The sequence below is a fragment of the Rhineura floridana genome, chromosome 7, assembly GCF_030035675.1.
Source record: "Rhineura floridana isolate rRhiFlo1 chromosome 7, rRhiFlo1.hap2, whole genome shotgun sequence".
Lineage (NCBI taxonomy): Eukaryota > Metazoa > Chordata > Lepidosauria > Squamata > Rhineuridae > Rhineura > Rhineura floridana.
Window position 1 is genome coordinate 3207563 of NC_084486.1, and position 16550 is coordinate 3224112.

Here is a 16550-nt window from a genome sequence, read left to right on the forward strand (position 1 = left end):
AACTAGTTACTTCCAAGCTCTGAGAGGAAGGCAATGGTAAACCCCCTCTGAATACCGCTTACCCTGAAAACCCTATTCATAGGGTTGCCATAAGTTGGGATTGATTTGAAGGCAGTCCATTTCCATTTTTCACACACTCAGAGAAAATCTTCAGAACTGGGAATTTGCCAGGACTCATGCAGAAGTGTGTTGTACTGAAGTTTCACACAAGAGGCATCATGAATTCCAACCCAAATGGGAAGGTATAAATGCCAGAATGGAAAAGAATGGTCCTTTTATAAATAAAACTTATTCCAAAAACAGTGGGGTGGGTTGACTTGAAAACAATATTGTAAAATGGAAACCATTCCAATATTATACTTTTATTAACTGCTTCACACCCAGAACCCATCCAGAATAGAACAGAGTGGCCCAGAATGCCACCCCCAGCTACCCAAATGAACCAAATTCGTAAGTCACACATAAGTAATTAGAATTGATGCAATAAGTCACAAAATATCCATAAAAACCATGTTCAAGTACCCATTCTGGGCAATAAATGGTATTCTAGAAAAATGGCCTGGAATACCCAACTTCTGAGCTAGCTAAACCAATCAAATCCACTACTCTCACATAACTAGATGGGATTCATGCTATAGGCCACAAAATGTCCACACATACCATGTTCTGATATCCAGTCTAAGCAATAATAATAATAATAATAATAATAATAATAATAATAATAATAATAATAATAATATAATAAATTTTATTTTTGAGTTGCCTATCTGGCTGAATTAACGGCCACTCTAGGCGACGTACATTAATACCATAAAATACAATATACAATCAGTAAAACCATCATTCATCAAACACCACTCTACCAATTAATAACAACATTAATAACTAACCCGCCCCAGAGATCCCATAGGCCTGCCTGAATAGCCAGGTTTTCAAGGCCCGGCGGAAACCTATTAGAGAGGGGGCATGGCGAAGATCGAAAGGAAGGGAATTCCAGAGGGTGGGGGCCACAATCGAAAATGCCCTCTCTCTGGTCCGCACCAGTCTCGCTGTTTTAACTGTGGAACCGAGAGAAGGTCTTGTGTGGCTGATCTCGTCAGGCGGCATAATTGGTGATGCTGGAGGAGCTCCTTCAGATAAACTGGGCCGAAACCATATAGGGCTTTAAAGGTCAGCACCAACACCTTGAATTGGGCCCGGTAAATAACTGGTAGCCAGTGTAGATCTACTAACACCATATTGTGGAAAAATGGTCCAAAACACCAGCTTTCGAAATATTGAAAACAACCAAATGCACCAGTCACACATGACTAGATGGGATTGATGTAGTAAGCTACAAACTGTCCACAGAAAAACCACATCACAATGCCCATTCTGGGCAATATATGGTATTCCAGAAAATTTAAGGAACTAACCTAAGGGTAACCTGTACTTTACATTGGAGCCACATGTAATAAAAACCCAACACCTTTCTTTTTTGCACAGTGCTCACAGGGGGAGTGAGCTTTGAAGTAGAGATGAAGCAGTAAGGGGATGTTTAGCCCTTCCCATCTGTCTCTTTCCCCAGAAACTCGCATACAGTCAGCCTACCTTTATATCTGCATGGTTCCAGAATTGTGCTTGTAAGACAAACAGATCCAGAACACTGGCAGATATTAAAGCTGCTGTGGGGAGAATTTCAGGGGGATATGAAGGCTTAGTTATATATGGCTGTAGTGTAACATACAGTGTGCTTCTTGTGCAAAAATGTCAATTAATCTTCCTTGTAAGTTTCTTGCCAAACATCCCTGAAGCCACCGGTATTTAGCAAGGCCCTTTCTCTCTCATCCAGTTGCCTCTGTCAAGTTGCGTGTGGTGATCCCAACAAAAGAAATCTGTTCTAAAGTTTATCTTGCATCAGCAAGTCTGATTTCTTGTACAAAAGCAGGAAGCTCACTCTGTCTCCATTCTCACCAGAGAATGGAGGGGGGAAATGCTAACTGTGGGATCTTTCCTGTTTTTCTGTTATTCAAAAAATCTCTTCGTGGCTTCAAAAGCTAAATCCAAAACATAAAGGCACAAAGTTAACTTGAAATTTCTAAAATATTGTGTGGTATATTGAGATGGGTTTTAGTAAAATGACAAATTGCATTTCTACATGTGGGACCTGCAAGAAAAAAGGTGCTGTGTCCCCAGGCAGGGTGCCCTGCCTCTTGTATATTTCTTTCCTTAAAAAAAAACAACCTCATTCTCACTCTGCTGTTCTCATTTGCTCCTTTTTTCTTACTTCCCACCCCATCCCTTATAAAACGTCTCATCTTCTCAATGTGTATATCCCTGCCCTGGTGGGGGGTTTCCCCCTTTCGCCAGGAGGCAGCTGTGTCTCCTGTTCCCCATGCCAAAGCATGGAGGGCCATTGGCTGAGTCGCCCTGTGTCAGGGAAATGGGTGACCAATGAAAAGCCCTTCACTTCTTGGCTGGGTGCTTGAGGGTGAAAAAAATGACTTGCACCCTCTCCTGTGCGAGAGCCCAGAGGGAACGCTAAAGGAGGAGGAGGAGGCTGTGAGATGCATGCGCAGTTCTCCTCTAACAGTTTTATGGATTTTGGACCTTGTGCAGGGGGTATTTCCAGATCATCATCATCATCATTTTATTTGTATGCCGCCTTTCCACATAAAATTGTGCTCAAGGCGGCTTACCACAAGGTGAACAAAAATACATGTCAAAAACAATTGCAAAAACAATTTCCTAATAACAAAAAATAATAAAACAGTGACATAACAAATATAATAACCAAAAACAACTTTTCAACATTATGAACATAATAAAACAATATTTAAAAACAAAAAAGTAACCATTAACACCCCAAACCCCTAAAGAAAACCATTTACTGTATCTCCTACAAAACTTCATTATTCAGAGGGGAGGCTTGTTTTGTATCAGCACAGTCTCTTTGTAAGCAGAGGTGTGGACTCCTTCCCTTCAACACAGGTGTAGGCTTCTAAAGTCACAGAAGAGGCAGGGCAGGTGGTCTCCAACTGCCTTGAAGTAGGCAGCGGTTCATCCCAAGGATCTCCCCAGACCCAGAAGTGAAGAAGTTAGGTGGCATGCTTGAGAAACAAATCGGTGCAGCTACTGCGACTCTGCCCGGTGGAAAATGTCCAGCGGTGAGTGGTGCAGGTTGAAGCTGGGTGGAGTACTCTTAACTGTGGCTGGTCCCCATGCCCCGAAAGCTGGGGAAAAAGTAGGAGCAAAGTGCCCATATGGAGCACAGCCCACCTCCCCCCACCCCCAATGGGCATCGCTCCCGAACCGGCCTCCAGGTCCACTTGTTCGCTATATTTTCTTTGCCTCAGGTTAGGTGTTTACAGCAGAATTGCCATTCCTGTTCACAGGTGATGGGGGTGGTCCTCCTTCTGTGACACTCTTGCAATTTCCCAGTAATGCTTCTGTGTTTGTTTTCCCCTTTGCAGACAACATGACTTTTAGGGAAGGTGTGAAATAGCAGTGCAATCTCCTTGCAGGTATAGATAGAATGCTCGTTTTCTCTGGGTTGTATCCAAGGAAGTCAACCTGTTTGTGGAAGGATTTCCACTTGTGCAACAGAACTTCCCCCTCCCTCTCCCTGCCACTCCAAATCTGATCTCCCCAGAACAGAATTGGAGGAGTGCAGGAGGAGGAAAGGGAGGACAAGTTCCATGAGCAAGTGGAAGTCTTTGCATGAACAAGACTTTGCTGGATGCAGCCCTTTACAGCTTGTACTGTATTTCCAGTTGCAGAACCATTTCCCATACCACAATGCAAGTCTTTTTCTTTTGCCTCCTTTAATCTCATTCAAGCTAATTCAAATACTCCAACACTGTAAACACACACACAAAACAAATATATATGCTCTTCGCTCTCCATTCCAAGCAGCCTGTTAATTAAGTGCTGCCTGGATTACTTGTTCCATCCCTGAATGCTAGCAATGAAGCTATCTATTAGAGAATTCAATTACCCTTTGCTCCTTTTTTTTTTTTTTTACTATGAGTTATATTTTACTGTATCATAAATGCTCAGATCCTGTGAGAAAATTCCTTTTTATTGTTTGGGGTTCCTTTGTGCTCTGAGTTGGTGACTTCAATACTTTCTTTTTGCACTCAGCCATGAAGATGTCAGAAAAAAGCACAGCCTTATCAGACACTGTCTGGAGCTTAGAAAGCAGTGAGAGAATTTATTGCCCAGAGGGGACAATCTTGCTCTCTCATAAAAGAAGCATGATCTCCCAAGTCACTTTTGATATTTGGAATAGCAAGTGTGGGAGGGGAGAGAGATTTGGCAGGAACAATGCCCCACTCCTCTAATGCCATGGACCCAATCTGGTTGCCCTCCAAAACAATTTAAGCTGCCTACTTTGTCCCATGCATTGGGGAAGAAAAATAGGGGAGGAGGAATACTAGTTTCCCCACCCACATAGCTATGCTTATATCCACTACTGTGGAAGCATCATGGCACAATACACACATAGGCCTGGGAGGGGGCAAATGGGGGTGTTGACCTCCCTCCTGCCCCAGGATTGTTCTTGGGAAATTGTCTTCTTTTTAATTTGTTACATGACAGACAATGACAACCACCATTTAAAGAATGACAGCTTTTTTTATGAACGGGGGCAATTAAAGAATAGGACCCTCTTAAAAATCCAGTGAATAAGGCAAGATGAATGCACAACAAAAGCCTCATCTGGAAGAGCCCCCCAAAGTCTGCTCACTCAAGACGTTTCCTAACTCAGGGTGGATTTTTCATGCTCACAGTCACACTATAATGACTTAACTGATCCTGGGGGGGGGGGAACCCAGCCTGTATAGTGACATGACCCTTGAAGAGTTAAAAATTAGAACATTGTATTATGGGCTAGAGTTAGACTCCACCCCTTTGCTCTGCTTTTCATTTTCATTTTCAGTTTACTGTCTACCCAGCAAGCAAAAAAAAAACCGTGTTTGTTGCCTGCAGTAAGAAGAGTTTGTTTATTCTGGAGTTATTATGAGCAGAACAGGATTGGGTGCTTATTGCTAAAGGGTGAAATAAAGAAATAACAAAATGATCTGGAAAAATGGCTACTCTTTACTTTTTTAAAACACTCACTATACTCACAATCATAGTGGCTATTTCTTGTTATTTTTCTTGATTATTTGATGGCAAAGGATGAAAGCAACTCTAGTGGAATAGAAATATTGCTGCATACACTACAGTTAGCTAGCTGGCTGGCTGGACACCTAAGCTGTAACTCAGGCCTAACTTCTGATTTTCCCAATATATGCAGCTCAGCATGAGGCCTTTTCTGGATTTCTGGACAAAAAAATCAACCCAGCAACCAGTAAAAAATTAGTTTGTCCTCTATATGGCAGCCAGTTAAAATGTTTTCCCTTGATTGTCCAACAGAAAGGAAAGTCTAAAGACCAGTAATAAGACTCAAAGAGGGACTCTTGAGGAGGTGTTAACAAACACACCCTATGATATTCCTGGGGATCTCTCAAAAAAGAGTGAGACAGTTCCACAGATAAAACATAATTCATGTAAGTTAACACACTCTCTGGATGGAGAAGGAATAACAGGGAAGGTCACTGCCTTTGCCTTCCCCTGGCTGGCCCTCACATCCTCTCCACAAGTGTGGGAGTTGGGAATTGGCTGGTGCTACGTGCCTCCCTCCCAAATGCCCCACGTAGAAATGTGACTGACCCACCTAATGAGGAAGGCTGGCTACAGGGCTGCACACCCAGACAAATCACTAAAGCCTTCTTAGGTCACCTCCATACAGCCACTATTTGCCTGGAGTGATTCAATTGCATACTGGAAATTTAGGTTTGCTCTGGTCAATAAAGTCACCTCTGGTAGGTAAAGTGCTCTGGCACAACAAAACCACTTTAAAAAGCACCAAATGACTTTTGTAGTTAGGAAAGCAACAGGGGAATGCACTAAAAAGTGTAGGATAACAATCAATTGATGGGAAGATTTATAACTTCCCCATAAGCAAAGCAGGATGAATGCTTATTGTTATATAACCTCCCTACAGAGAAATCAGAATGAATGCTTACTAAAGAGTGGACATTGTATAACATCCATGCAAGGTTTTGCAAACAAATAAGTATGAATGCTCAATACATTGGTCATCTAAAGGAGCCCTTGGTGTCAAAAGTCAATGGCAATTGCACTGGTAGCTTTCAATGGAACAGCATTGGTTTTGGAGGGCTTCAAGCCCTTTATCCAGAAACAGCTGTCTGTGTTGGATGTCCTCAACTTATAGAAGCATCCCTTTTATTTGTAGGCAAACTGTTTTGCTTCCAAACTGATTGGAATGGGACCACTTGTAAGGCAGTTGCTGAAAATCACATAAACAACTCAAGACCTACACACTCATATAGCATTTCCATTAAGTAACAAACATAGTATGGAAAACTGAAATACAGAGCAGCAAATTCAGCATAATCGTCTACTGAAGCTGCAATTCTAACCCTACAACTGGGAGTAAACACCACTGAATTCAATAGGACTTACTTTTGCGTAGACATGGTGCTCATCTACATGATGGTTTACTGTGTGTTTAGTGCTACTCACATGTTTTTTTGATTTGCATGATTCACATGATGTTACCAGCAAACAAAAGCCATCACAGTTTCCCCCCTGTAAATCCATACTAACCATGTAAATCCATACTAACCATGTAAATCCATACTCTGATAATACAAAAAGGGAAGGAAAAAACATCTTCACCCTGTATCTCTAGTACTTGCAGATGCTTTGCTCTGATGCTTTTAGGTGGGTGTGTCAATTGTTTTCTTCTCTACTCCCACTCCCTCCTCCTCCCTCTGTTTTATTTCCTGTAGGCTAAAAAGCAACTTCAGGCTGCTGTCCCCCATTCTGCTAGCATTTCTATACTGCTGCAAACAGTGCCTTTATTTTCTCCCCCCCCCCCCGGCTCAAAGATTTGTATTTCAGCTGTATCCTACCAGGGAAAACACAGATATTCGCACTTCTGGGTTTTTTTAAAAAGGAATCCACTGCAGCATGCTTGGTTGCCAAGCAACCAGTGGGAGTGGAAATGTTAAATTAGAGGGCGTGGTCATTTGGAAACTGTGTGGTTGATCCTTCCCCTCAATGTGAACAGAAAACACCGTGTTTGCAGCTGGCATTGTGCCATTACTGTGGAGGGTGCAAATAGAAAAAGGCAGTAAAAACAACGTCTTTAGTATGAAGTAATTCTCGCATATGGATAAGCCCATGGTTAGGATTGTGCCGTAAGTGAAATAATAACATCCACATTGCTATTAGAAAGAAATTGGCAATTTACCTGAAAGCCAAATATGTGCCTTTTGCTCTCCAGAAACAAAATGAACAAGAGCTTGACTATTTTGTAAAATAAGGATTCTTACTTACCTTACTCAGCCTACAGCATTCATCCATGTACTCATCCAAGCTGTCACTTGTGGGATATTTTCTTAGGGGATGCCCCTGCAGTAGCATCTCGTCTAAGTTTTCTTTTTTGTAATCATCACTAGACCTTTTCTCTTCTGCAGGTTTAGTGAGGAGGAGGGATTCACTGGTTTTCTCTTCCAAACATTCTCCTTGAGGGCCACCAAGAAAAGACTGTTCAGGATTTTTTCCCTCTGGACAATCAGGGTCATCCTCCAAACAAACTACAGAAGACTGCCCTGCATAGTGTTCCACTGGCTTTTTGCAATCTGAAATGCACAGACAAGCATCTGTGGTGTTTTCACCTATTCTAGTAATTACGTGGTCAGCTGCTGGAGAGGAAGAGGCACTCAGTACTCCAGAGTCACAAGAAGAATCTCTGCTGTGGAGCACAAAACTTTTTTCAGATCCCTTGGGTGTTGATGGAGAGTTGGCTCCACTTGGCAACTCCACGCCAGAGTCTTCTGATTCAAATTTGGCTAATCTTGGAATGTGATGTTTTGGTGTTAATGTGTTAAGGCCAGAGAGTGTAGTAAGATACTCTGTTTTCACTGGAGTATTGCTTATGACGACTGGGCTTGCTGGATGCTCCAGAAGGGTGCTTGTTTCAGGAGGTCCAGATTTTGCTGAAGAATCTGAGGTTGTAGGAGGATCTTGTCTTAGTCCTTCATTTTGATTTTTTTCATTGCTTATTATCTTCATGTTTGTCAAAACCACCTTGCTATCAGATAGTGGAGTCCTTTTTTTGCCTAATAAAAACAAAGAGAGGACAATCACAAAGTACTGCAATCCTTGACCTTCTTAAGATCAACTCATGGCTATGTGGTACAGTCTAGCTACAGAGCATAGTGAGATTCATGGCTTCCCCACCCTTCTATATTGTTTTATCTGTAGGAAGCCCTGTATAGGCTTACCTGTACAGAAACTGGCTGTAAATATTCAGAGAGAAGGGAAATCATCTTGACAGATAACTGGCAGGCAACCTTCTCTCCAGCCACTCCAGATAAGTGTGAAGGGAAAGTCAAGTGGCTAATGCATGGGAAATTGCTCTTGGAATTGCATTACTTCAGAATGCAGATGGGGGAAATCACAACTATTGAATGTTCTCCCATATCCAAAACTCAGGCTGTGAAAAGGTACCACATTAGGGAATGGGGTTCTAACTTAGACGTATAGATGGATTTTCTGTATCAGTGTTTCACATGGCATAAATAAGGACAAACAGCAGAAAAACTGCTACAAGAGACAGTGTGGTTCAAAGAACATTGGATTACAATGAATCCAACACTTATCACCAAAACCTCATAATATTAGATAAAGACTTGCAACAGAGACAAATTGGATTCACAAAGATGGAAATATATTGGTGATCACTGGATATTTGGCCCTCCAGCCAAGTGTATAGTCACTTCTGCATTCAACTGACGGTGCTTCTTGGAGATTCATACTTATTCACTATAACACTAGCTATGGCTTCAACTTTGCTTTACTTAAAAATGAGGCTGCATAACCACATCAACAACTGCATGAAAAGCAGAAATTTGTTTGCATTAATAATGAAAAAAGTTGTTTTTTGAGAGATGTCAAGCCACCTTTATACAAAGGTATAAATCTTGATAACTAAGTAAAACAAATAATTAAATACCAATATACTGGAGTGAATGTTTAGATTACAGCCCTACTTCTAGCCACACATATTTGTCTCTATGGATTTTTCTCCACATTCCAAAGAATGAAGGCCAAAACATCTGCGTCTGATCTTGAAATCATAACTCCTTTGGGAGGACAAATTAGACCCAAATGGAAAACCATACTGGAGTCTGAATGATTGCTCTCAAGTGCCTCCTCTTCCTTCTGAGTGACTTTTCTAGTTACACTTGGGAATAAATGTGCCAATCTTGCCATCCACTTATAAGCCCAAAGGCTGTTTGAAGCTCGTGAGTGCCTTCAGAGTCAGCTGGTCTTTGCTGTGCTGCCCCAGAAATCTTTGCTAGGGTACACATGCAGGATGAGGTAATACAATCCTTAGTTGGTAAATAGTACCACTTCACACTTTAGTGGGGGCATGCCATTTTTGAACACTCCCCAGTTTACCAAATTATTTCTAAGTTAAAACAAACACACTAGCACATCAAGGAGAAAGGTTCTTCCTGCTGTACTAATTTTCTACTAGTAGGTAGTTTTCTTTTTGCTCTTAACACATAAAGGTAAAGGTGTCCCCGCACTTGTAGTGCGAGTCATTTCCAACTCTTAGGGTGACGTCTTGCGACGTTTACTAGGCAGACCGTATATATGGGGTGGGATTGCCAGTTCCTTTCCCGGCCTTTCTTTACCCCCCAGCATAAAAAAAAAATCATCCACTTACAATGTGTATAAGTTCACTCTACTACCTCATTCTATAGATATTTTCATGAAAAACTACAGAAGAACCTAGACCAACAGTTTTAAATAAAAAAATAATTTGCCAGTTTGCAGATCATTCATATATCCTACCTACCTATACTCAATTTTCCTTTACTGCCATTACCATCAATCCCTCTTTTTACAAGACCTCCACAGAGAAATGAAAACCATCTTAATAATAGATTATACACAGGTCTTTATATATCAAATACTGAAATATTTCTTATCAGCTGATGTAATTCTTATCAGCTTTAAGAATTGCAGCATCCCAAAATTTTCCAGATCTAAATCACCCCCCTAAAGATGCTGTTTGTTCTGGGCAGTGGGATGGAACACAGATCCTGTATCATGACTATATTTCCCTCCCTTGAGAAAATAGCCGCTACCAGGGAAGATTTAGACCAGGAGGGTCTGAACATACTACCCTGCTTCTGTGATCAAATTAGCCACCTCTCTATAGGAGTTTGAGATCATGCCATGGGTCTCAGCATAGTAGTTGTCCTGAGTGAACAAGACTTCCAGGAGTTAAGTGAGAGGGCTTCGGTTAGGTACATAGCTCCTTGCCTCTCCTCATGACTAGTAGAGGCAGAACAATGGGGGAAGGGGGGAGCACTTCTGCAAACTTGCATAATGTGCAGATTATGCAGATCATAAAAAATTAGTGTCCAATTTCTTTGGAAAATTTATAAATATATATGTTTGCACAAATATGACTAATGATTTCTGCCATTTTTCAGTATTTCCACAATTATATAATCAGTCCTTAATGGGTGGAATCTTTGTTTGCAGAATCTTTTAAAAATAATTCCCATTGTTGTGACCAAATCCAGTATTAATGCTTTATCTTTACTAGGTAACCTTTATCAACAAAGGTTAAAAGAAATAGGTTTAATAACACAGACTACCCTAAAACTTTTTCCATTTATCTGCTGTATTTTTAATGTACAAATTTGCCTTCATTTATTATGATGATTGTTATATTGTATCACTATTCTTCTTTCCAAAATCCGTATTAGAGCAATAACTTTATTAGGTCAGCCAAAATGTTACAAAACAGAGTGCAAGCTTTTGCATTCTCCAAAATTCTTCATCAGGCTAGTTGGTAAACAAGGGGGGGGGGGCAGGCGGAGTTTGGGTAAAGCTGTGAGACTTCATCTTGTAAGAGTCTTAAGATGGAATGTGGAAGGATGTAGCAGACATTTAAAAGAGGCTCTGTAGGTGGTATGCAGGTTTAATGTTGTACCAAGGCCTTTCGGGAGGGAGGAACATACAACTACCAATAAATAAAATGCGATACCTAGGTCTGCTTGCATACTTGGATAAAACACACTGGTTCCTTAATAGGTGTGGAAACAGAACGTTTTGTGTTTTAAAACAATGTTTGCATTATTTATATTATTTATTAGTACACTATTGTAATATGGTATAATCTCACAAAAATGGGAAGAAATAATATACATCCTTGCATATACACATCAGGGAGTCTGGATTGGCTGCTACTGGGCATTGGGCTCCTACTGGGAGGAAGAACGGGATACAAATCTAAATAAATAAATAAATTCCCCACATTGTTTACACATGGTAATGTGTCATGAAAATAATCACCAAATTCTAATGAATTTGTAGAACTGATTAGAAATTGTGTAATACTTCCAAAAATCAGTTTTATTTGAAAGAAAAAATATTACTATTACCTTCCCATTTTCTGGAAACTACCTGAAATAATCACCATTGTATCTGAGAAGATGAGAGACAGTATGTGTAGTGGTTAGAGTGTTGGACTACAACCTGGGAGACCAGGGTTCAAGTCCCCACACAGCCGTGAAGCTCACTGGGTGACCTTGGGCCAGTCACTGCCTCTCAGCCTCAGAGGAAGGCAACGGTAAACCACCTCTGAATACCGCTTACCACGAAAACCCTATTCATAGGGTTGCCATAAGTCGGGATCGACTTGAAGTAAGTCCATAGTAGTATCCGAGAAGCCAAGAAATACTGAAGGTGCCTCCAGAGTCCAGAGCCTGGAAAAGTTACTTTTTTGAACTACAACTCCCATCAGCCCAATCCAGTGGCCATGCTGGCTGGGGCTGATGGGAGTTGTAGTTCAAAAAAGTAACTTTCCCAAGCTCTGCTCCAGACTGTATTTTGTGGAAAGGAGTCAAGCACAATTAGATTTGTGCAATTAAAGTGGATTAACGCATTCTATTGCTCTAGAGCAAGGCAGCCATTTAAAAAAACAACACAGAGACTTTTTGCAGTTTGGAAAGTGATGGGGAAATGTATTCAAACAGGTGGGATGAACAAATGATTAACAGGAAGGCACATAAAGCTGATAGGGATGAATGCCCACAAATAAATCAGAACAAATGCTCAATAAAGGGTGGACATAGTCTATCTACTGTGTAAGCTTTGTGCAGGCAAATCAGGATGAATCCTGAATAAACAGGTCATCTGGAGGAGCTCTGAGTCATTTGAGGCACTAGTGGCCTAGAATCAGGCCTATGACCCCGTGGAAAAAAAAAAGGAGGGGATGCATTCTCCTCATTCTGAGGACTCTTATTTTTGTTTCATTTTCTCTGGCTGTATTCCTCATTTTGGGGCCTGGGTTATTTGTTCCCTGTCCTCTTCTTCCCAGAACAGCACAGGTGGCCTTTCCCTCACCACTCAAAAATGTTCACCTCAAAAGTCTTATTTTAAACACATTTTCTGTGTTTTCCACCATCGCCAAGAAAATAGTCATTTCCTTTCTGAAACAATGGACATTTTCCACTTCTTTGATGCCGTCTGTTTTATGTGCTGGGAAAGGGAGCTGGGTCATCAGGCACCCTGGGACTGCTGCTCTAACATTGTAGAGTGCAGCTGTTTGGTTCCCCACATATGTCGCCTAGCAGTCTTGTCCAGCAGAGAGCCAGCTCCCTCTTGCACTGTACACCTCTCATACAAATGCAACAAGCATTTGTTGTGCACAAATATTGCATTTTTAGACAAACACCTTGCCTAAATATGTAAATTGCGAAGCAGCCCTCAGCTGTAGACACATTGAACAAGTTATCACCTATGTCTCAGAATTCTCCCTTTTGTAAAACAGAAATACTAATGACATTTCATGTACTTGATGTGAGTGAAAGCAAGTGCACTTTACAGACTACAAGGGTCCCTGCCAGAATTACAGGGTTGGAAGGGACCTCAAAGGTCATCTAGTAGTCCAACCCCTGCTGATGTATTACTACAGTATCCCTCATAGTTGGCCATCCAGCCTCTGATTAAAAATCTCTAACCAAGGAGAGTCCACCACTGTTCCACTGTTACAACAGTTAATACCATCGGGAAATTCTTCTGAATGTTTAGTCTGAATCTTTTTTCTTGTAATCAAACCCATTAGTTTGGGTCCTACCACTATAGCAACAGAAAACAAATTTATTCCATCAATCGCCTCCTCCATACTAAATATACCCAGTTCCTTCTCTTCAACCTTTCCTTTTAGGACTTGTGTTTCCAGCCCCCCCCCATCTTTGTTGCCCGACTCTGGACTCTGTTCAGTTTGTCAATATCCTTCTTAAACTACAGTGCCCAGACCTGGGCACAGTATTCCAGGTGAGGTCTGACACAGCAGAACAGAACAGCACCATTAGTTCAGCATAGGGGGGCCACAGAGAAAGGGGAGAAAAAAGAGGCAGAGACAAACGGGGAAGATCATGTGTGTTCTTCATGGACACTGTACAATCTCACATTTATTTACTATTTTATTTTATTTATTAAATTTATATCCTGCCCTGCCTCCCAGAAGAGGGGTTTGAGTTCTGCAACTTTGGGTTCTGCACCCAGGTACAGCAATGTTCAGAACATTCTAGAGCTAAATTTCATCACTTTAGTTCAACAAGCCTGCTCCCACTCTTATAAGGTGAAGGATATTCATTCATTTATTTATTTATTTATATCCTGCCCTTCCTCCCAGCAGGAGCCCAGAGCGGCAAACAAAAGCACTAAAAACACTTTAGAACATCATAAAAACAGACTTTAAAACACATTAAAACAAAACAACTTTAAAAATATGTTTTAAAAAAGCTCTGAAGACATTTTTTAAAAAGGGTTAAAAAACACATTGTTTTAAAAAAAAGTTTTTAAAACATATTGAAAAGAAATTCCAACACAGACACAGGTCTCAACGTAAAAGGCTTGTTGAAAGAGGAAGGTCTTCAATAGGAGCCGAAAAGATAACAGAGATGGTGCCTGTCTAATAGGTAATGGGAGGGAATTCCGCAGGGTAGGTGCCGCCATACTAAAGGTCCGTTTCCTATGTTGTGCAGAACGAACCTTCTGATAAGGTGGTATCTGCAGGAGGCCGTCACCTGCAGAGCGCAGTGATCGATGGTCTTTCAGATATACTTGTCGCAAACTGTATAGGGCTTTGTTCACAAAAACTAGAACCTTGAACTTGGCCCGGTAGCAAATGGGCAGCCAGTGCAATTCTTTCAGCAGCGGGGTGAAATGTTGGCGATACCCTGCTCCAGTGAGCTGTCTCGCACCGCATTTTGCACCAGCTGCAGCTTCCAGACCAGCCTCAAGGGCAGCCCCACATAGAGCGCATTGCAGTAATCCAGCCTGGAGGTTACAGAGCATGGACAACAGTGGTCAGGCTATCCTGGTCCAGAAACGGCCACAGCTGTCTTACCAGCCAAAGCTGGTAAAAGGCACTCCTAGCCACTGCGGTCACCTGTTCCTCTAGTGACAAAGATGGATCTAGGAGCACCCCCAGACTATGGACCTGCTCTTTCAGAGGGAGTACGACCCCATCCAAAGCAGGCAATCGACCAATTATCTGAACTCAGGAACCACCAGCCCACAGCACCTCCGTCTTGCTAGGATTCAGACTCAGTTTATTGGCCCTCATCCAGCCCACCACCGAGTCCAGGCAGCGGTCCAGTGCTTGCACAGCCTCTTCCAATTCAGATGTTACAGAGAAATAGAGCTGGGTATCATAAGCATACTGCTGACACCCTGCCCCAAATCTCCTGATGACCATTCACAAGGGCTTCAGTTCATATAGATATTAAACACCATGGGGGACAAGATGGTACCCTGTGGCACCCAATGCTATTCTCTGAAAATGACCCTGGAGGTAGGATCGGAACCACTGTAAAACAGTGCCTCCAATACCCAGCTCACCAAGTTGGCCCAGAAGGATACCATGGTCAATTGTTTCAAAAGCCTCTGAGAGATCAAGTAAGAGTAACAGGGTCACACTCTCCCTGTCCTTCTCCCAATAAAGGTCATCCATCAGGGCAAAAAAGGCTGATTCAGTCCCATAACCAGGCCTAAACCCAGACTGGGATGGGTCAAGATAATCTATTTCATCCAAGAGTACTTGCAATTGCTCCACCACAACCCTCTCAATCACCTTCCTGAAGAAGGGGGTATTTGCAACCGGTCGATAATTGTCACAGGGTGGGCTTTTCCAGGAACAGTTGGATCACCACCTCTTTCAGTGTGGCTGGAACCACTCCCTCCTGCAATGATGTGTTGATCACACCCTGGATCCACTCGGTCAAACCCCCTCAGCAAGCTTTAAGAAGCCAAGAAGGGCAAGGGTTGAGAGGACATGTTGCTGGCCACATCATTGCCAGCACCTTGTCTACGTCATCAGGCTGGATCAACTGAAACCGATCCCAAGAAGTTGCAGCAGACGTTGCACTGGACACCTCATTGGGGACTACAGGAGATGTGGATGGGGCATCAAGACTGCTACGGAGATGAGCAACTTTACCCTCAAAGTACCTTGCAAACAATTCACAGTGGGCCTCCAAAGGGTCTAAGACTCCATTTCCTGGAGTTGATGTCAACAGATCCCTGACAATATGGAAAAGCTCCACCGGATGGCTACTTGAGGATGCGATGGAGGCAGAGAAGTGGGCCTTCTTCGCCAACCTCACCGCCACACAGTAGGCAAGGTTATGATGTTTTACTCGTGTCCTATCAGCCTCACAGCATGTCTTTCGCCACTTGTGCTCTAGCCGTCATCCAGCCTGTTTCATTGCCCGTAGCTCACTGGTGTACCAAGGTGCAAACTGGGCTCCACAATGCTGGAGAGGGCACTCAGGGGCAACCGTGTCAAGAGCCTGACGTGCCTCGCTGTTCCACAGCGTGACAAGGGCTTCAACAGGGTCACCTGCTCTATCTACTGGGAACTCCCCCAGGGCATTCAGGAATCCTGTGGATTCCATTAGGCTCTGAGGGCGGACCATCTTAATCTGTCCACCACCCCTGCAGGGAAGGATCGGAGCTACAAGTCTAAACTTCACCAGGAAGAGGTCTGACCATGACAAAGGGGTGACATCCATCCCCCCATCTCCAGACCACCCCTTCTTCCATCTGGAGCAAAAACCAAGTTGAGGGTATGCCCTGACCAAGTCGAGGGTATGCATCGGGCCGGTGATAACTTGAGACAGCCCCATGGTCATCATGGAGGCCATGAAGTCCCGAGCCAGAACACTAGAGGCAGCCTCAGCATGGACATTGAAATCACCCAGCACTATCGTTCTGGGCTCCTCCAACGCCACAGCCAAGATGACCTCCACCAGCTTGGTCAGAGAAGCTGCCGGGCAGCAGGGTGGACGGTATATCAGCAGCAACCCTAGTTTCCTCTCTCCTTGGCCCAGCATTAGGTGCAGGCCCTAACAGTCAGCTCCAACACAGAGTGGTTTCCTGGTGACAGAGATGGAAGTTCT

At 42.7% G+C, this 16550-nt stretch overlaps 2 protein-coding genes across 3 annotated transcripts in view; one reads left to right on the forward strand and one right to left on the reverse strand.

The window, feature by feature from the left end:
* LOC133388666 (uncharacterized) overlaps window positions 1-16550 on the reverse strand; it is a 49583-nt gene that overhangs the window by 26478 nt on the left and 6555 nt on the right. For both annotated transcript variants that reach the window (XM_061634686.1, XM_061634687.1), the window contains exon 2: window positions 7390-8174. In XM_061634686.1, the coding sequence (XP_061490670.1) occupies window positions 7390-8174 (785 nt within the window). The remainder of the gene's footprint in view (window positions 1-7389; window positions 8175-16550) is intronic.
* The window catches only part of HELLS (helicase, lymphoid specific), a 91740-nt gene that overhangs the window by 16387 nt on the left and 58803 nt on the right, over window positions 1-16550 (forward strand). The gene's annotated exons all lie outside the window — the stretch shown is intronic.